General features: G+C 43.8%; 1 protein-coding gene across 1 annotated transcript; it reads right to left on the reverse strand.

Annotated features, from left to right (window-relative positions):
- Window positions 1-271: 271 nt before the first annotated feature.
- Window positions 272-22,003, reverse strand: LOC139910083 (metal transporter CNNM1-like). The gene is made up of 10 exons (XM_071897294.2): window positions 20,563-22,003; window positions 7,524-7,667; window positions 6,901-7,041; window positions 6,359-6,528; window positions 5,540-5,630; window positions 3,653-3,798; window positions 2,549-2,795; window positions 2,069-2,173; window positions 998-1,102; window positions 272-351 (listed from the first exon to the last, which is right to left on the reverse strand). Exons 1-10 carry the CDS (start codon window positions 22,001-22,003, stop codon window positions 272-274), a joined length of 2,670 nt encoding a protein of 889 aa, XP_071753395.2.
- Between the last annotated feature and the right edge of the window lie 274 nt (window positions 22,004-22,277).

Below are 22,277 nucleotides of genomic sequence, written 5' to 3' on the forward strand. Positions count from 1 at the left end.
GAACATGTGAGGAGGATATATATATAGTGTATAAAAATGTACTGAAATGGTATCTTCCTCCCAGCAGGTCCACTTTACAGTCTGCTACAGTGGGGGAGTCTGAAGTGACGGGGGATTCGTCCCTCATGTTGTTCTCAGATAAAACTCTGATAGCTGTAGTTCAACCGCCTCGTCTTCACAAACAACCAAAAGAACAGTCCGCTGGTGGTGTGTTAAAAGTGTTTTCTGTCCTCACTGTCTGTATCACACACACACACACACACACACACTGCTAGGTTTTCACCAGCGGCTGTTCTGAAATGTCCTCCGGTGTTTTCTCTCCTTCACGAGACTTTTTCCTCTTCTTGTGACCTGAGAGGACAAGGAGACGGGAATCAATAGTCAGTCAGGGTGTGATCACACCTACAGTTTGTTTGCTTTGGTCTGAATCATAGTGGATACGTTTACTCTGTTGTATTTTTGTATTTGGTTCATTTAGTTTCACACTCCCCAATTTCAAGCAAACTAGGACTTGTAAACAAAAGTCACATGACTTATAAGCAGCTTGTTTATTGGACAGAGTTTTGGTCACCTGTCATCCTGCAGGTTAGAGATTTTGGGGAGTCAAACAAATCAGAATTAAAAGATGATAGAGAGTTAGACAGGCTGAGTTCCTCAGGCAGAGGGGAAGAAAGCAGAGACTGGAAGCTGTGAGGGTGCCAAGGGTGTGTGTGTGTGTGTGTGTGTGTGTGTGTGTGTGTGTGTGTGTGTGTGTGTTTGCATGTGTGTGTGCACGCATGTGGTTGTGAATGGAAGCCAAGGAGGTCAGAGAAGAGCTTTTGGCAGAGAGAGAGAAAGAGAGAGGGATAGAAAGGGTTCAGTGAAAGAGTGGTTGCTGGGATACCACTCTTCCTTAAGCAGCTACACACACACACACACACACTCATTAAAAAGTATGTGAGAGACCCTGTGTGTGTGTGTGTGTGTGTGTGTGTGTGTGTGTGTGTGTCAGACTCACTGAGTTTGAGCAGGAGTTTCTTGCCCAGTGTGTCCTCTGAGCCGCTCAGCGACAGGGTGCTGATGAAGGGAGACGTGTCCGTTTCTATGGGAACAGAGGCCGAGTCTGAGAGAGAGAGAGAGAAAGAGAGAGAGAGAGAGAGATTTTCTTGACCCACTTCAATTTCTGTTTGGGGGAAGATAAAAATCCTGCATGACTAGCAGCTCAGTTTGTCTACAAGGCAAAATGAGTACAAACAAGTCTTACAAACAAGAAGGCCTATACATTCTGTACAGTCACATGATGCATTTGCAGCAATAATGTAAAGATTTTTCTGAAAACAAGAAGAGGATTGTGGGAGTTGTGTTAAAATTTGCAGCTAAAGTGTGAAGATTCCTAGTTAAAGTTACATTTTTACAATAGTAGAGCTTTTACTTCCTTTTACTAAAGTGGAAATCAGGACGATTCTTGTTTTGTTTTTGTTTTTTCTCTCCATCTTTGGTACTAAGCGTTCATTGCTGTGATGTTTCTGCACTGCACTTCACCTGTCAATCAAACAGTGTGGGCTGTACTGTGATGTCTTTTTCCCTGAAATGATTTGAGTGTGAGTCTGAGTGTCTCTAGGTGGCGCTCTCACTTCCTGTGCACCAGAGGATTTTTCCCAGGAAAGAGCTACCAGACAGCGGCTGTTTAGAACAGACAATGGAAAAGCTTTATGAACTGGATATAGGTTGAATCACTATTTTGTTATATCAATCTGCGATAGAGACAAATGTCACAGATTATTACTATAATTAGATGCTGCTCACGACTGATGATTTGTAAACCTTGATGAAGTTTGACAGTTCCCAGCTAAAAAGGAGTGAAACATCTCATCCTGACTGACCTGAATTTATCTCTTGATGACCAGCTATCAACATGCTGTTGTGATAAAAAAAAAAAAAAGTTGAAATAGATAAGATCCTTATCTAGCCAAAAAAATTGGCCTAGCAACCATTTCAACACGGGGAGCTATGCTTTATTTATCATCAGCACAGCTGGAGCGCGTCTTTTTGACCAATCAGATCGCTTGTCTGAAACCAGCCGTCCTACCGGTGTTTCCATCGCTCTCTGAGCGATCCTCTCTGATGTAGGGGATCTCATCCATCCTCAGAAACACTGAATCACTGGGACTCTTCTGGCCGTCTGACTTACTGCCTGTAGCGGACACACACACACACACACACACACACACACACACACACACACACACACACACACACACACAGAGGAGTGATAAAACACACTATTAAAATACCTTACATTGGCTACATTCAAACCCTAACCCCAAAACCTCAGCACTACATTTTTTACTATTACTGTTACTATTTCCATTTAGGAAATAGTAATAGTAATAGTAAGAATAATAATAGTAACTAATAATAGTAGTAAGTAATAGTAAGAGTAATGACAATAGTAATAGAAATACAAATAGTGATACAATAGTAATAGTAAAGTAGTGTAAATTAACACCAGTTCTCTGTCACGACCCTGCCTGCTCTCTTCTTCTGTCTCTCAGTCCAGGTTACTTACGGACGATGCGGTTCTTCTCGTTCAGCAGCGAGGTGCTGTGCGGGACGCTGGACTGCTGTCCCCGGGTGCGGGCGGAGCCGGGCCGGCCGGGCTCCCTGGGGGGCATGAGGGTGGCGGGGTGCTCTGGGGCGGGGGGGTCCGGGGTCGGGGTGCTGCCCTCGGCCGCCCGGCCGTCGGCGTCGGGCGTCTGAGGAGAGCTGTCCATCCTGGTGGCCGTCAGAGCGTTCTGGTAGTGGCTCCGCGTGATCTGACGCACAGGAGCAGAGGATTGTGGGTATTATCAGGAGTTGAAAGAGTATCGAAGTATCCTGTTCAAAAAGAAGTTCTCCTACGTAGCTGAAATTCACTGAAATAGAAGTAAAATGAGATACACTCCAATATCGATGATTTTCATGTTTTAAGTTCAACTGAAGGATCACATGGTCCTCAAACTTTGGGCTTATGAACACCTTTCAAAACCCACTGGATAAACTCAAAACTGCATGGTGGTCAGGTTAAATACAAGGCTGTTCTTCTTAGCTCTTGAAATGTTGACATTTTGGAGATTTTAAGTGTGAACCTGACAGCAGCGATATTTACATATTATTGATATGATCTTTCCCATACAATGCAAAAAAGGACGACAGAACAGAGATCAATAGATGGATTTCGGGTGATGTAACACACCCTCTGGCGGCCATATTGGAGGTCCTCAGCTCAGACACGCTAGCTAACCATAGTAGGTGGTCAACTTACCATTACTGACTTTTAAACACATCTGATTTGCACACTAGTAAATCTAGTATCTAGTAGAAGCTAGTATGTTAACATTAACATCAGTTTCTTTGCTAAATTAGCCTGCTGGCTAGTTAGTTAGAGGTTGAGAGTGTTTTGAAGTGGCAATGGGGAGTTTTTTTTTCCAAAACAGAAAGTGCGTTTTGAAATCTCAGCAGCTGGCGAAATAATTGTTGAGTCACTGGTATTGCTTCATTAACCCTCCCAGATATATTATGGTCATTTTGTTCTGTGTGGCAGTGAAAATCTCATCGCCCCTTTAAGTGTTTGGACAGTAAAATATAAACAGCAGTGCCTCCTAGCTGAGGTGAAGTGAGGTTTAGGCGTTACCTTGATGACCTGCAGGTGTGTGAGCTGTCTGACAGAGTAGTCGGGCAGGTAGACGCTCCCCCCTCCGTTGAGCTGGCCCATGCTTCCCCCATACAGCATGGAGTCGGAGCGGTCCAACCCGCTGCTGCGGGAGGGGGATCTGTGGACTGGAGCAGAGACACAAACCAAGAGATGCTGCTTCATTTCCACTCCTCTGGAACGGGCTACGGTGTTGAAAGCATTCATTCATCTCAGTCGCTTCACTCATCTTAACCAGATGAATGCTGCATTCACATCATGTGGGAATAACCGGTTGACAGAATTTTTCTCACACACTTTAACTCTTTGAAGCTGTTAAAATGCCATGATTGGAGATTTCTGTAGACCTTTCACCCTTAACATACATGTATGAATGATGTGATGAAATTTGTGCATTTTGTTTGTTTTGTTTTTAATGAATATGTCATTCCCTACACCTGAATACAGGTGTTTCCTTGTTGGTGACATCAGAATTGAGAAAGTCGGAGAAAGTTGGGTTCCCATATAGTGATTAGATGTGAAAAGGTGTTTTCAAATAGGAAACTTTTGTCTATCATCTTTCTCATATGACATGAATTCAGCATACGGTCATAGTCTGTGCGAGCATCATATGGTTAACACACGCCTATGTTAGATTTCTGCTCAGCTGTGAACACTGAGAATAATATTGCATGCATCAAGGTCTTATATAAGCACAACAAAAACGACAAACAAAAAATGGACAAAATATTCCATTGTTTTTCATGTGATATTGAGATAGCCGTGGGTTGATTTCATTGTACAGTAACCTAACTATCAAATAAAGTAATGTAAATCCAGGTTATTGGTGGAAATCGCATAAATTCAAACCATGTAAACGCTTTAAACAAGCCATCGCCTTAATCTGATTACTCACAGGAGTCATGGCTTTGTGTGCATATACAGTAAATGAACCCAGTGATCCTGGTATTCATGCACATCCACCCTCACAAACAGGCACACATAACGTGCTCACGCCTGCAGCACACCCACACACACACACACACACACACACACACACACACACACATATTCACCCACAAGCAGTAATTCTGTCTTAACAAAACATATTTAATCTGTTTTGTTTCAGTCTTTCTTTTTGTTTTCTTCCTTCTTGTGTTTTTTCTAATTTCTTGCAATTTAATTGCATCGATTTCTCTAGTAGACTTTTTTTTTGCTCTGTGTTTCTGTAAAGCACACGGTATGATGAAATGAAATAAAAGCACTTTAGAAAAGGTGAATTTAATTTGGGTTTGTGTGTTTCTGTATCTGTGTGTACGTTTGTGTATATGCACATGCTTTTGTGTGTGTGTGATTTATATATTTCTGTCCTTATGAGAACCACTTTGAGTTTTAGACCTTCAGCGTGCGGACATTTTAGTCAGTCCTCACTCCTTCAAGGGGCTAGAGGCTATAGGACTAGGATTGGATTGAGGGTTAAGATTTTAATTAGGATTAGGTGTAGAGTTATGGTAGTGGTTCCCAGGCGTCCTGGTGGCTCAGTTGTCTAAGGCATGTACCATGTAAATGCGATTTCCCGGGTTCGCATGTCATCCCAATCTTTCATGTCTATCTCTACTTTGAACTGTTGAATAAAGGCAGAAATGCCCAAAAAATAAGCCAGCTCCAGCCCTCAGGACCCCGAGCTGATGGTTGTCATTCTAATTGTCTAATATGGACTGATTTACACCAGGTGAAGGCAATTAACTAGCTGGTAGGATAGAAAACCATAGTTGGGAACTACTGGATTAAGGTTAGGAGAGGGTTGGGTTTAGTCAATGGAAGGTCCTCATAAGGATGCAAGTACAAGAATGTGTGTGTGTGTGTGTGTGTGTGTGTGTGTGTGTATACCTGTTGGCATGATGGCAGGCACCCCATAGTAGGCAAACGCTCCATTCTCGAACCTCAGCGCCTCCTTACCGAACTCCACCTCGACTCGGCCCTGAAAAACACACCAGAGAGAAACCACATGAACCCCCCAGCCTGTCTGCTGGAGACTATAAAGACTGTTTGATGAATGAGTAAAGCCATTTGGGACAAGATGGTGAACTTTTTTCATGTCAGCCTCATTCTGTGCTGTTTAATATGTAGCCATATCACAGACTTCACTGATCGAATTTTGACAAAACTTGATAGAATGATGCCTCTCGCCGCTGCGTTGCCATGCCATTCATTTGTTTGTCTATGATGATCGTATCTGAGACATCACTAACTGGATTTTTTTTTTTGGACAGAATTTGGGGAAATTATGCATCTCACTGCTGCACTCCAGCAGGGGCGCTATAATTCCAGGTCAAAACAAGGTGAGATCTGCAATAAAATTACATTAAAAACCACATGGATCAAAAGTTCCATTACTTTATTATAAAGTTTACTGGACCTCTAGCACCATACAAAAGTTTGGCTGGGTGAGCATTAATTATTCTACTAAACAAAACCTTATGAAACTAAGAAAGTACAGGTTTCTAGTGTTTTGCAGCAAGGCGGCCTAGTGATTAGAGATACCATCCCATAATGGAAATGCCACAGGTTCAATCCCCCAGCAGCCAATGTCCATCAAGAGCTCCTGTCGAAGTGTCCTTGAGCAACACACTGAACCTCTACCTGCTCGCTAGTTGTAATTCCCTCTGGATAGGAGCGAGAGTCAGATAAATGTCTAATGTGCCGTACCTGCAGCACCAGGATGAAGTAGTCCACCGGTTTGTTGCGTTGGAACAGGAAGTGCTGCGGCGCTCGCTTGTTCTTCTCATCAAACTTGAGCTCCTGAACCACGCTGGGGTGTTTGATCAACCGCAGCAAGATCTTCTCTGACAGGTGAGCCGGCTTAAAGGGCTCCACCTCTGATGGAGGGAGAGGAGAGAGAGAGGGAGAGAAGAGAGAGAGAGCGAGATGGAGGGAGAGGGTGGAGACAGAGGGAGAGAGAGGGGACAGACAGACACGTACATATTACTATGTTTGTGAGGTCCTTCATTGACTAAATTCATTCACTTACCCCTAACCTAAACCTAAACCTAATCCTAAATCTAATCTTAACCTCTTCCACTATCATTACAAACACGTTGTGCGGCCAAGCTTTGCTCAACCCTACAGAACTTTATTTTAAATTCTAGTCAAGAGGATTAAGGCTATCTCTCTATCCTTGTGAGGACATTTTAAGTAGAGAAATACAAGACCACACACACACACAGAGCAGCGTGCTGATTGGTTGTTACCTGTGGAGAGGAAGCGGTGCGTTGCCAACAGAAGCTGAGGAGAAATCTTCACTTTCATCTCGTTCTCTGACAGCTTGAAGATGGAGAAGTCCTGCTGCTTCCGCTCATGGTGGGAAACACGCCGCTTCGTACGGTTATCAGCTGACAGGACAGACACACACCAACACACACACAGTGAGTGTGTTCGAGTCACACAGCTCATAACGGTGATCGTATAGTAAAGTCCCAGCTAACATTTTGACGTTGAATACACGTTGATGGGACAGCCTGCACCAATGTTAAAATGTATGTAAATATAACAGCAAAATGAAAATCGTCCACAGCTGCTACCTGCATGGTTTTGTGAAACTGGGACCTAAATATCTCTCTGATATCAGTTCAAAACAGTTTCCAAAGCTGCTTTAATGTGAATTAAAACAGCTTTGGGTTTAATGTGAATAAAAACGGTGCCATAATTGAGGTTTAACTCAACCAGGGAGATTATTTCTGCCTCCAGAGCAGCTCTGCCTCTGAGAAATGTTTGTAGAACTAAACCTCTAATCTGCGTGTGTGTGAGTGTGTGTTCATCTACGTGTGTGTCTGCATGTGTGTGTGTGTTTGTGTGTGTGTGTGTGTGTGCGTACTGTAGAGGTCCGTCTCGTCCAGGATCTCGGACTTGATGATCTCCTCGATGACGTCCTCCAGCGTGACGATGCCCATCACCTCGTAGAACGGGTCGCCCTCGCCCTCGTTGTTCACCCGCTGCACGATGGCCAGGTGGGACTTCCCTGGACAGGAAGTACAGCACGGAGCCTCACACCAGCATCACATTTTACCCACAATGCATTTATGTTGCTGCAAACTGTATGTGTAGATCTATATTCTACGCCAGGATCCCGTGGCTCCAACGTGTTTGGATGAAACTGAGCAGATGTGGTTATCGATTTTAGTATTGCAAGGTACATTTTCATTGCAACTTTGATTCACTGTGGAAATGTTTTCATCACATCACAGAAAGCCAGCAAAAGAGAATAATTATGCATGAGATGGATGAAGTCATTTATCATTTATGAGTCACAAGCCAAAAAAGGTTGAGAACTGATTTAGGAAATAGCGTGGCAGTGTGTCCGAGTGGCTGCTAACATCCATATTTCTGAAGTCACAGGTTCAATTCATGCAACATTAACATTTTAGGCATTCAGCTGAGACTCTCATCCAGAAGCAACTTACAATGCATGTAACAGTAGACAATATCCCTGCGATCCTTAAATGGTCATGTAATTGAAGGCAATGTGCACGACAACAAACCGCTATCCGATTCCCCTGGTGAAGTGTGTAAATGTGTCACAGAGCTATAGAGTGATTTTAATGCCCTAAAAACAACTGCATATGGTTTTATTCCAAAGTGAAAAATGTGAAAAAATGGTAGCCTGAATGAAAGTTATTTGCCTATCACCACAATAGTTTTGCATATTAACTTTTGCATATTGCATATATACTTTTGCATATTAACTTCATTCATCCAGTTGACTGAGCATGCTTTCTCTTTTTCAGCAACAACCTGCTTCACATTCATACAGTAACACACATTGACACTGGGAGCTTCCCAGTACAACACAGGCTTCTGCTGTCGGCCGCTGAGCAGCTCCACTGCAGCAGTTATGGTTAAGTGCCTTGCTCAGTAGTTACTGAAGCAGGTGAGAGTTTCACTTTCCCCACACAGATTTTCCAGCCGGTCCAGAATTCAAACCAGCAGCCATTCAGCCTTTTCCATCACTGTAGGGTACTGGAGAAACCACACCATTTCGCCGCACTGCATTTGGGCGATCAGCTTTCTCTGTAAAAGCCACAAATCAGTGGAACACCCTGCCTGACGATGTGAGGAGCTGCAGCTCTATCAGCACTTTCAAAACCAACTTAAAAAGTCTGTTAAAAGCCGCTCAGCTCTGTACTCACTGACTTTGATATTCTATCTTATGGTCTTCATGACTTGCTTTTTATTTTTTTATTTTTTTTGACAAGCATACATTTGTGATGTGCTTTTGTGTGTAGTTTTGTATTTCATGTCTTGTGTGTTCTTTTTTGCATAACTTTGCATGTTGTTTTTACTCTGTGCTGTTTGTTATTGTGCTGTTTCTTTGCTTTGACCTGCCAAGATACTACAGATGCGAATTAGCTTGCAGCTTTAATCTGGTACAGTGCATCAAATGGTGACATTTATGTTTGAACTGTACATTGTCCCTTTTAAATAAATAAAAAGACATTCAGGAATATATACTGTATGCAAATTGATGTTTTCTTGCATTTCAGGCAGCACTTTTTAAAAACTGATATATATGATGTAGACATAGACATAGACATACATATTTCCAAATGAGATTTTCATTTTTCTCTCACAAATATGACTCACAGATATGAGTGTGAGTGTGGCTGAGCAGATGTGCAGCTTGATGTTCTATAAATGGAGCAACGGTCCGGTGCAGCAGGGAGGTTAGACAGCTCAACACAAAACACACAGTCTGAACATGCAAAGACACATAACATAAATATAGATACGTTCAGGTTTTACATCCAGGTTTCTACAATGCTACTGCTGTATTCATTTTGACGATGATTGAGTGTGTTTTGGGAGGTAAAATGGAGGGCGGTTTTAAAAGATAAATGGAATAATTAATAATCCATGCACTGCTTGCAGCAAAGCTCCCTCCATTCAGGAGATTTTACAGAAGAAGAAAAACAAAGAGGCTGTTTCCAAAACAGCTTTTACAGGATCTGCAGTAAATAGGATTTAGACGTCAGGAATGGAAGGTGGGCTGGTTCAGTAAATGGGGCTGGAAAGTCAAGAAGGAAATGGGTTTGTGTGTGTGTGTGTGTGTGTGTGTGCGTGTGAGAGAGAGAGAGACAGAGAGAGAGAGAGAGGGATAGAGAGAGAGAGACACTGCACTGCAGACAGCAGCAGTTGTAGATTGCATCATCCATCCAGTTACATAATTCAGAGCCCCTTTACAGTTGGAAAGTGTGTATGCGTATGCACACATACACACATACGTACACATACACTCAAACACACATTCTCAGACACATGCATGTTCACACGCACGCACGCACCCACCCACCCACACTCACTCACACACACACACACACACACACACACAGAAAACACTGTGAATCCTTGTCGGTATTCACTCCTCCTCAGCAGTTTGGCTCAGATTCAACTTCCTCACTGACATTCTCTCTCTCTCTCTTCTTCTACCCTCTCTGCCTGCCAAATAGTACCTCAGAGACATTACCACACACACACACACACACACACACACACACACACACACACAATTCTGGCAGCGCTGCAGATAGCTAAATGGGTCAGCCTTACATACAGAATAGACAGAGAGAGAGAGAGAGAGAGAGAGAGAGGGAGAGAGAGAGAGGGAGCATTCACAGCTAACGTCATTCCCTAGCATTGCTGTAGTCTCTCTTTTAAACAGTGTGTCAGCTTTAAGAACACACACTCTGCTTTCTGTTTCTCCTTCAGCATCTTCCTCACACTCCTCTCTCTCCCCCCTTTCCACTTTCTTTCTCATTAGTTCTTTATATTTTTTTTGGAAAATACAGAAGGGAAAGAGGGAGGATGGACGACACGTGACAGAAATCATAAGCTGGAGTCAAACCCACAACAGCATCACAAGTACATCGTACCCCTCACAATATAGGCTTCTTTTCCACTTTTTTAAAGCTATACTATGCAATTTTGCACTTTGACGGCCCCACATGGCAGCGAGAGATAACTGTTGGGATTGTTGAAAGTTTGAAGATTACCCAGAAATCATGTAATGTGATGTCAGTAAACTGCACACAATTTTTTCTTCTTAGTGGCTGGCAGAGGTGGAGATGATGGAAAAAAATGTTTGTCCAAAAGCTGACTCACTGCTGAGACAGAAGCTCGCTCTTCAGTTTTGATTTCCCCACCAGCGACCATATACCCGACACCTCAAATTAATTTGGGCAAATCTACAGCATCTCAGTTAGTGGTGGTGTGACGCTCTTCTCTGTTGCAGCCCCGCTTTGTGTTTTAGGCCAGCTGGTTCTCAAGGTGGGGTCCGGGGACCACCAGGGGTCCTTGAGGCCATTCCAGGCGGTCCCCAGCAAATTGATGATCTCTTTGATATCTCTCCACCTACAATACAGATCGTCAAGGAATTCTGGACAAAATCATATCTAACAATAAAAATATTCTCAGATTTGGGTCCGAGAGACAAAATCTCATCAAATGGGTACATGGCTCTAATGTGGACTAAATTAGGGGTATGAAAAGGTTGAGAACCACTGTTTCAGGCTGATAAGACGGGTGCATTTTCACATAAACCTCTTGCCTGGTGCAGTCAGTCCTGGAAAGTGCTGACCAGCAGGCTGTCTCTCCAGGCCCAAGGAGTTGTATCAAATAAATAACGCTCTATTTCTGCCAGGGTTTGTAAAAGAGGCAAGCTCAGCACCGCAGAGAAACAAAAACACAGCCATTAATAAAATGGCAGCGCCTTCTTTTCCAACAGCGACCCACACAGCGGCCAACACAAGTGAGGTAAACATACTAGCAAGATACACACTCATCTTGCTCATCATCACTGATTCCCAGATCCAGAGAGTCAGCAAACCAAATTAAAACATTTGACTGTGTTTTTGTCAGCCTGTCATGATGGTTTAAAATATTCAGCAGACTGTAAAACATTAAAAACAGACAACTCTGTGATGCTGTAGAGCCTGGAAGCATCTGGATGGTCTGCATCTAACCTTAAAGCTTACCTGAGATCTGCTGCTAGACCCAGGTCATGAAGATGGCAGCCAGCTAAAGGTTGACATGATGCGGTCCTCCAGCCCCGTCCCACAATGCAATGCATTCCCAACACCTCTTGACTGTTGTCAGACGCTCTGCAGCCATGATTTTGATTATGGACTAATGTTTGTTTTTTTTCAAAGGGCAATAAGTAATCCATGGCTTTTATCAACCTCTATTGGCAACCAGTAGGAATTGCAACAACATTGACTGATTTCTGGCACAGTTTCTGGCCTGTAATTGTCATAAATAATAAAGTCACATTTCTCATTCACTTTCCCCACCCACGCTTTTAAAGGGAAGACATTTAATTGAATCTGCAAATTGAAGAAAACTCTTCATTTAACTACATCCTTTCAGTCCACTTCTGAAGGAATGGTGGTCGACTGTGTGATGTGTAACTACATCAAACTAGCAGACTGCCATCTTCATGCAGCTGATACATCCTCATTCTTTACCTGGCACTTCAGTGCTGCTGCACTCATTATCAGTCTTTTGTGATGTTTGCGATGCAGGAATTGAAGCTTATTCTACTGTTGCATTCATTGTAAGTCGCTCTGGATAAGAGCGTCAGCTAATGGCTGAAATGTAAAATGTATTTGTTGCAGGAACCGAACCTGTGACCTTCTAATTCAGCTAAATGCCTAAAATGTAAATGTAAAAGTAACTTCTGGGCCAGAGAGTTTGTACCTGATGTGTATCACTGCAGTGCTGGTAATCCCCACAATAGCCATAATTATGTCTTGTTGAAACCCGCTTGAGGAAGACACTCCCTGCTCACTCACTGCAAATTGCTTTGGGTGTTGACATATAGAAATGTTAAGTCAAGACTGTTTTATTTACAGAGCACTTTAAACACAAAACAAGTTTGTCAGAAAGTGATTTACAGAAAGGCAACATACAAAGGAACAGACAGCACAAATTACACATATGGACAGACAGAGAAGAAAGCAAATAAGAAATCAGACACTATTACTATTACTAGTAATAGTAGTAGTAGTAGTAGTAGTAATAGACACTAGGTTTTCAACTGAGTCTTAAAGATCTCAGTGGATTCAGCTGTTCTGAGATTATATGGAAGACTATTCCATAATTTAGGGGCAGCTACAGAAAAATGCTCAGTCACCCATTGATTTAGATTCAGACCGCTGTGGGACAGATAAGAGATTCTGATCAGCGGACCTAAGGGATCTAGATGTACGATATGGGCACAGAATTTCAGAGATATACAGCAGGAGAAGAGCATTTAAGGATTTGTAAACAAATAGTACGATTTTTACTCTATAACTGACAGGGAGCCAGTGCAGAGATGCCAGTACAGGTGTAATATGGTCCCTTTTTTTTTTTTTTTTAGATCTAGTTAAGAGCCTGGCTGCAGCATTCTGCATCAGCTGGAGGCGAGACAGAGAAGCTTGACTCATATAAAATGCAGAGAGTTGCAGTAATCAAGATGGGATTAAATAAAAGCATGAATGACTCTTTCCAGATCTGGATATGACAGAAAGGACCTGATCTTGGATATGATTCTGATTTGGAAAAAGCTGGATTTCACTGTGATTTTAATTGTTTGTCAAAGCTGATACCAAGAATTTGGTGAGATTTGACATATGAGAACAGATGACCTAGGGTTCTGTTTAATGTTTGTGCAGTTTGTGGTGCCAAATAAAAGAATCTCTGTTTTATTCTCATTTAGCTGGAGGACGTTGAGTGACATCCAGAATATCTTCGAGGCATTCTAAGAGATTAGTTATGCTGCTCAGATTATTGGTCTTCAGCAGCAGGTAAAGTTGAGTGTCGTCAGCATAGCAGTGGAAAGACACACGATGTCTCTGGACGATTTGGCCAAGGGGGAGCATGGATACAGAAGAGGATGGGTCCAAGTATGGAGCCCTGGGGAACACCACGGGAAATAGGTGCTGAGGATGACGAGCAAACTACTACAGTGACTGAGAAAGACAAGTAGGTACAGTCTCCACTATCAGCCACCTTTGTCATTCGTAGGTATACGTTGTCAGATTTAGATGGACTTACATTAGATTTAGCTGTACTTTGTCAAACTTATGGCGACCTTACACCAAACGACTTTTCAAGCGATTTCACTGTCGCAGACAAATTTCCAATGTCGGAATAAAATCATGAGAGTTTTGCTAGAGTTGTGGCGCGCTCCCGTCATCTCGATCGTTTGGTGAAAAGTGGTCAGAAAACTCAGTCCGAGCTGTCTTAAGTCAGTCTTTTTCTCGTCTTGACGTTCCGATAAAATCAAACATGTTTAATATTATCGGAAGTCTTTAGTCTTGGCTCATGCAAATAGTGAAGTTCAATGACAAAATCTTCTAGTGTATGGTAGGCAGTCTTTGCAAAATCTTATAGTCTGTGACTAAAAACTCAGTGACTTATGACGCATTGTCTTTAGATGTGAGCTGGATGTGAGAGGGTGTCAGACTTGAGTCTTTTAAAAGTCTTTTCAAAGTCTTCTAGTGTATGGTAGGCATTAGATGGAGTTCATCAGATTTAGCTGTATTTTATCAAACTTAGATGGAGTTCATCAGATTTAGATGGACTTAAGTCAGGTTTAGCTGTCTTTTGTCAGACTTAGATGGAGTTTGTCTCCAATGGAGGGCAGTGCAATCTTTCATCCTTTGTGCACAACAGATTGTGCGGGAAAACAGGAAAGAAAGCATTTTGAATTAACTGCAGTGATTCCGCTAAATCTGATTCATATTTGGATAGTCCAGCTCTCACAAGTATTTTAACCTTATCTTAATAATGTGGTATGATTTTGTTGAAAAAAATGTTGTTCTTAATGTTGATTTAACCGGAGGTAGCTAATTTTTGTGCTGAGTAAGCAACTATGGAATGATGCTAAGTGATTTTCCTTTAAAGATGCGATAGTCACCAGCATCAGTAGCTAAAAGGAGGTAGTTAGTTACCTTGAGAAAGGGCAGACTGTGCCATGGAGTGCCCTAAAACTGGACTGGAATCTTTCAAAAATGTTATTTTGGTTCAGGGAAGATGACAACTGAGAAAAAACAACATTCTCTAATGACGATCTATTCATTCATTCTCTAATGACTACTTGTGCTTACAGTAAGTCACTCAGGATAAGAGCATCAGATAAAACGTCTAGAATGTAACATGAATACACAGGCCAGATGGCGGGCAGACAGAAACTGTGAAAGTACAGTGCACTGAATATTTTATACACTGCCTCCTGGGAGACTATATGGGGACAAGGACAGAGAGAGAGAGAAGAGAGAGAGAGAGAGAGAGAGAGAGAGAGAGAGAGAGAGAGAGAGAGAGAGAGAGGGAAAGAGCGAGAGGAAAGGATGCAGGGAATGAAAGAGAGGGAAGGAGGCAGAGAGAGGGGGTGATTGATGGAGAAAGAGAAGGAGGATTTTTATGGCAAGAAAGGGGCATCATATCTATATTTATCGCATAACTATTGATAGAACAGGAATTGGTTGTGTGCAAATAATGGTTAAATTGAAAAAGTATTCGGCATCCCTTCCCCATCCCTTTTTAACATAAGGGAATTTTATTTTCTTAGAATGGGAATTTTTATTTGTAATTCACACTTTCATCATCTTTTTGGATAAGTCTCTGTTAACTTTGAGACACCGAGATGGAACAACATTTGTCCATTCCTCCTTGCAAACTCGCTCAAGCTGTGTCAGGTTAGCTGGGGCGCAGCGATGGACAGAAAGCTTGAGGTCTTGCCACAGATTTTCAATGGGATGAAGGTCAGGTCTCTGACTGGGCCATTCAAGGACATCTATTTTCCTCATTCAAGCCAGTCTAGTGTTGCTCTTGCAGTGTGCTTTGGGTCATTGTCCAGCTGAAAGACAAACTTCCTCGCCAGTTTGGGCTTTTTGGCAGAAGGTAGCAGGTTTTTGTCCGGGATTTCTCACCATGTAATGTGCACCATTTATCTTCCCATTAATCTCGACAAGATTGCCGGTCCCTGCCGCTGAAAAGCTTCCCCATAACCTGATGCTCCTGCCGCCAGACTTCACAGTGGGGGTGGTGTTACCTGGCTGGGGTGCGGTGTTTGATTTGTGCCAGACGTAACACTTCGCATTCAGGCCAAAAGTTTCCCCTTTAGTCTCGTCAGACCACAAGGCTTTCTGCCACATCTCTGCAGCATCTTCTAGATGGTGTTTTGCAAACTCTTAGCAGGCAAGGATATGCTGTTGTTGTTTTTTTTCAGCCAGGGCTTCTTCCTTGCAACTCTCCCATCAAGGCCCTTTATGTGAAATGCCTTTGAGATTACTGTCCCATGCACATCTTCCACTGCAGCCACTGACTTCTGCAGCTCGTTCAGTGTCACAGTTGGACTCACATTAGCTTTGTCCTTCTTGCCCGGCAACTAAGTTAGGGAGAGCGGCCTGATGCAGGCAGTGTGGCTGTAGTTCATGCATGTTTTAAACTCTAGTTACATATTTCTTCCACGTCTCTACGATGGACTGCACTGAGCTCTGGATGCTCAGTGCCTTGACAATGGTTGTGTACCTTTCCCCAGATTTGTGCCTCTCTGTAATCATGTCTCTGGCTTCTTTGGAAGGCTCTTTTGTTTTAATTTTGAGTCTTTTTGAAAATCTCTACCATGCTGTAGGACCTTACAGAGAGAGGCGTATTAATATTTAAGAACTGACAACAGGTGATCCAATTTCTTACGCAGGTGGGGTCAATCAACAAATTGTGTGACTTAATTTATTAATTTCTCTTTTTCATTTTTAGTAGGCCTAAATTGTGGGAAGATTTTGGAAAAAAAAAATTTTTTTACATGATCTTAAATATTGAATTGAACTTCAATTCAAATTCACAATCTGCAGCAACAAAGTGTGAAACATTTTTTGGGGGCTGAATACTATCAACAACCAGGCAAGAAAAAGCTTGTTGTGGTGAGGCTGTAGATCCATTCAGTAATGTTATAAGTAAAAATGAATAGTCTGATATGGATCACTGGCTATCATACAGCCTCTCCTATCTCTACACAAAAGAATCATGTTTGTTTTCCTGCTGCAGCTCTGACAGCATCTGGCCTCACATAACTCACTGAGCTTAGCATGGACACACACACACGCACACACACACACACACACAGGGAGAAAGTCTGCAGCAAAATATAGAGATCATACTGGATGGATGGATGATGGATGCGTAAGTGAGTGAATTAACAAACCAGTGAATGAATGAATGAATGAACGAATGGGCAGATGTAAATAAATGCACCGTCTCGTCGGTCTCCTTTAAACAGAAGCCGTCCTGGTCAAGGTGTCCTTCCCTGTTTCCCTCCCTCTCTTCCACACACCCAGCAGAAAAAAGAAAAAAACACGCTGACTCGGCACTCTCCCCAGACATGCAGGAAGGCAGCGACAAGGAGCGAGGCCTGTGATTGGCCAGCGGGGACCTCACCCATTTTAACACTTGAATAAACCAGGAATGATAACTGACAGAGAAAGCCCTCTCTCTCCTGCACTCAGCACAGCAGCGAATAAAACTGTGTGGTATGAGAAGATGTCTTTTTTATTTGACATCGCAGTTTCACAATACTCTGTTTTTAAATGTATTATATTTTCTTATCCAGGGAAAGGCTTTGCAGACCATGCAAGCTCTTTTTCAGCTCTGCCCTGCTTCTCTTTCATACAGTTACATACATTCACACCTTACCCAGTACAACCACAGTCTTCTACTGTTGGCTACTGAGCAGCTTCACTGGAGCGGTTGGGGATCTACTGCCTTGCTCAGGGGCAGCTCAACAATACGTGTTGTGGGAGGGGAGATTCACTTTCTCCCAGGTTTTCCCAGTCAAGGGAACTGGATTTGAACCGGGATTTGAATCAGCGACTTTCAGGTCACAAGCCTGCTCCTCAGGCTTGTACACAAATTCCTTACTCAAGAAAAAGTGCAAATACAAGTTACAAACTCTGGTACAAGTTCAAGTACCATTTCAAATCCTTTACTCAAGTCAAAGTATAAAAGTACATGGTCTTACAGTATAAAAGTAAAAGTAGTTGTGTAAAAAAAGGCATTTCTAATGAACTTGAAACTGCTTCTCTGTTGAGCGTTCCTCTGAATCCCAGATGAGAAAGAGTCTGCAGCTCAAATCACTAACGTTAACTCTATCAGATGAATTCACCAACGTTAATTCTCTGCTCTCTTGTTGCTTCTCTCTTCTTCCTGTTGTTTCTCACTCTGTCACTTTCCCTCCTTTTTGGTGTCGCTTTGCTGAACAAGCAGCCAATCAGATCTGGCTCTTGATCAGCTGCTTCCTGGGTGGAAGCTGTAACGAGTCTGTTTTGAAAATGTAGTGAGTATAGATTTTTCTTTTGAAATGTAGTGAATAAAAGTAAAAACTCTTAAGTAAGATTTCCAAGTATCTGTATTTTACTTGAGTTTCTTTCACTTAAGTACAGTAACAAAGTATTTTTACTTTGTTACTTCCCACCTCTGTCTTCTATTCTTTAAACTAGAAGTGTTGTTCCAAGCGCAGCAGGTTTCAGAGCCTGCTGTGCTTTAATAGAGCGGTAACAGCTCAGAGGGTAACGTCTGCTCCTCTGTGCAGCCAGCAGGTTACCATGGCATGTGTACTGTCTGAAAACTTTCCTCCAAAATACTGTATTTACATAAAATAAAAAAAGAGTAGAAAGCAACCAAGATAGCTAGTTATCGCCTAGGTTACCACAAGAGCCGACATAGCAACCAGCAAGAGGGTCTGCTGCATTAATAGAGTGGCACAGACTTTCACACTGACGAACTGGCCTGATTGGAAGGATTTGAGTAATTCATATAGTGAAGCGAGCCAATCAAGACCAAGTTAGTCTGAAATTGCCTGTAAAAAAGAGTGGATTTTTGAAATGCAATAACTTTACATTTACCCACTCAAGCAAAACAAAAATGTACATCTACATTAAACATCTTTGTCCATGAATGTATATAAACAGAGGCAAATGTGAATTCCTATAATATGGGACTTTTAAATATATACATGCTCGCACATCCAATCTCAGCACCATCTAGTGTCTCATTGTGTGTGTACATCCTCACATACACACATACACACACACACACACTCCGCCAGCATTGACCAACACACAGAGGACCAGCTTTTATTGAGACTCTCAATCCTGAGCATCTAATAAAACACGACTACCTGTGCTTTATGGGAATCATTACTTTAACTGGAAAGCATCTTTGACCAATCAGATTGCTTGGCTAATAGCCACCTGCTGTATGAACTGCATCTGTCCAGATCTACAGTAGTCTGATCTCAGGGCAAAGGATCAGTATTAAATGTGACATCATTACATATTGTCGCAGTCAGGTGGAAACCTTGTATCTCCAAAAGAACTAAGAAATACAGCCTTGTTCTTAGCTTGGCTGCCATGCACTTTTGAGTTTATTCCATGTGTTTGGAGAGGCTTTCATCAGCCCAAGGTTTGTAGAATTTTCTCATCCCGTAAAGGAGCATGTAATACTTAAAATCACCAAAATTTGAGTTTCGAGGTTTTCACCCAATAGCAATGACATTTAGATTACAGACTGCCAGGCAACAGATACGAGGGCATCAAGGGAGCAGGCTAAACAGGCCAATCAGGATCCTGCACCCTCACCTGCCCATGGTGACATCCCAAACCCACAGGTCCCACAGGTTGCCATGGTAACTAAGCAGCCCTCAGATGCCAGTCTCCAGCTGGGTTCATCTCCCTCCCTGCCCACGCTGACTCTCTGCTGCTACAGGTCGGCTATACTGCAGCTTCCTGATGGAGAATCCTGGGCTGTGTCTGCTCTCAGGAGCCATGATAAAGATACCCCCCCCTCCCCCCCCCCCCCCCCCCCCCACACACACACACACACACACACATACACACACACTTCTGGCTCTGCCCCAGGCACCTCCATAAAGATTGTTGTTTTCAGATATTTATGATTTAGTACAGAATTGCACAACTGTCTATGCAGAAGGGAGCGAACATCGGAGGAAGTGAAAGAGAAAATAAAAATGTTTATGCATCCTAGTTGTTTGAGTGTCCTCTAGCTGAAAGGTTTGACCCCAACAGCCATGTGTCCTGTCTAAATGTTCCCCTTCCTGCTCACATTATAAGTATTTATAGATAAGAGTGACAGCTAAATTCCTGAAAAACGTAATGGAACAGGAAAACTTCCATCCTCATCAGTCCTCAGGGTCAGTTTCACCTCACAGCAAAACATGAATCATGATAATGAGAGACAGGAAGAGACAGGATCAATAAAGTGTAATGTAGTCATTATTATTATTATAGGTAATTGGTTGAGACTTTTATCATGATGAACGCCCACAGCATGGCATCTAGGTGTTTGACCTGGGGTTAGTTTTGCAACAATAATAATAATCACATCTCATCTGTTTAATAAGATGAGAGGAACTTTATTGATCCCTGAGTGGAAACTGGGTGATTATAACAGCAAAGAATAGTTGGAGAATAAAAAGAAAATTAAATTAAATTAAAGATAGAGTGTAAAATGTTTCTCCATGATGGCTACAATAAAATCCACACTGGGATGACTGTTGACAGATTTGTAGATGTCTGCAGTTTACAGACTTATTTACTGTCATTTAATATTAATAATATAATATATTATTCATAGGTTATTTATTATTACTTGAACTACTGAAAGTGCACTTGATTTGACTCCCAGAAATGCCTCCAGCAGGATGAGAGATGAAACTCCCAGTATGTAAATGTAATCATCTCTCTCACACACACAGCCTATACACAGGCACATACCTGTACACGCAGGTATGTGCCTGTGTATAGGCACCCCCCCCCCACACACACACACACACACACACACTCACTGTGCGCGCTCCTCACCTTTCTTGAACTCTTCCAGCATGGCGTCCAGCTTGGTGTCGTTGAAGACGCAGTGCAGCGGGTGTTTGTAGAACTGGGTGATGGTCTTCAGCGGGGTGCAGTCGTCCGGGTCCACGAACGCCAGATCCTTGACGAACAGGATGTCCACGATGTTGGACCGCTCGTTCTCAAACACCGGTATCCGCGTGTATCCGCTCTGCATGATCTCCGACATGGTGTTGAAGTCCAGCACCACGTCCGAGGCCAGCATGAAGCAGTCGGTCAGCGGCGTCAGGACGTCCTCCACGGTTTTGGTGCGCAGCTCCAGCGCTCCCTGGATGATGTTGAGCTCTTCTTTGACCAGGTCGTGGTACGGGTCGGTGACGCGCAGCATCTCCAGGAGTTTCTCCCTGGTGTAGAAGTTGGAGATCTCCTGGTGCAGGATGAGGTCCAGCAGCTTGCTGATGGGGTAGGAGATGGGGAAGGAGAGCACCATCAGCAGCCGTGTCACCCAGATGGTTTTGGAGGCGATGGCGAGGCCGTGACGCGACGCAACGGAGTGAGGAAGGATCTCCCCGATGAAGAAGATGCCGAAGGCGCAGATGACCGTGGAGAGCCAGGTCATGCCCAGGATCTGGCACATCCACACGGCCAGGGAGGCGTTGATCAGCGCGTTGCCCAGGAGTAAAGTGCAGAGGACGTAGTTACCGTGCCGACGCACAGACTCGATTTTCCGCGCGTAGTTCTGCTCCTTGTCGGTGCCGCTGTTCTGGAGGACCTGCAGCTCCACCGGGTCCAGCGCCAGCAGGCTCAGGTTCAGCCCGCTGAACAGAGCCGACAGGCCGAGCAGCAGGACGGACACCAGAACCTGCAGCCAGAGGTCCGGGACCGCCGAGCGCTCCACCACGGCCACCCAGAAATCCCGGGTCCGATAGTGTTCCCATTTGGATCCGTCGAAGGCGCACATGGAGTAGTGTTTGATCTTCTCTCCCCTCCGCAGGTCCTTGGCTAGCAGCTCCACCAGCACCGAGTTTTGGCTGGAAGCCGACTTGAAAGAGCCTAAAACCTCAATATCGGACGTCCTGGCGTTCTTGTCCATGCACATGTTCCGCTTCGGGTGAACTTGTCCCTCTCTCCCGGGAGTTGGCTCCTCGATGAAGGCGATCCAGGGCGCGGCGTTATTTGCCCGAGTCCCCGCGGTGCGGTTGAGCCTCTGCGGGGAGGTGGAGTAGTAGACCCGCAGCATGAAGCGGGTCCCCTCGGTGGCTTTCAGCACCCCGTCCTCCACGGACAGCTCCGCCCCGGTCTCCTCCGGCCGAAAGCCGAGCAAGCCGAGTGCCGGGGCGGGGAGCAGCGAGCAGGCGGAGAGGGAGAGGAGCAGCAGGCGGGATGGAGACAGCGGAGCCCGGTGGGAGAGGAAGGCTCCGGTCCGGGACCGGGCGGCCGCATCCTCCGCAGCCATGATGCGGTGTGAGATGCTCGGTCAGTCCAGAGAGCTCGCGTCACGTGGTGCTGGGCGGTTCCGGTCCATGTGGTACCGGAGAAGGAGGGACCAGCAGCTCTCCGCTACCGGCGGTGATGATGATGTTATTCTGCTGAACCGAGGCAGAGATGCGCGCTCCGCCGTGCTGTGACGTAGCATCCTAAAAATAGCCTCGAGCTCCCTGTTCCTACCACGAAAAATCACCATAATAACTGTACTTTTTAAAAAAAAAAATGTTTTATCTCCTATGGTA

The sequence above is a fragment of the Centroberyx gerrardi genome, chromosome 3, assembly GCF_048128805.1.
Source record: "Centroberyx gerrardi isolate f3 chromosome 3, fCenGer3.hap1.cur.20231027, whole genome shotgun sequence".
Lineage (NCBI taxonomy): Eukaryota > Metazoa > Chordata > Actinopteri > Beryciformes > Berycidae > Centroberyx > Centroberyx gerrardi.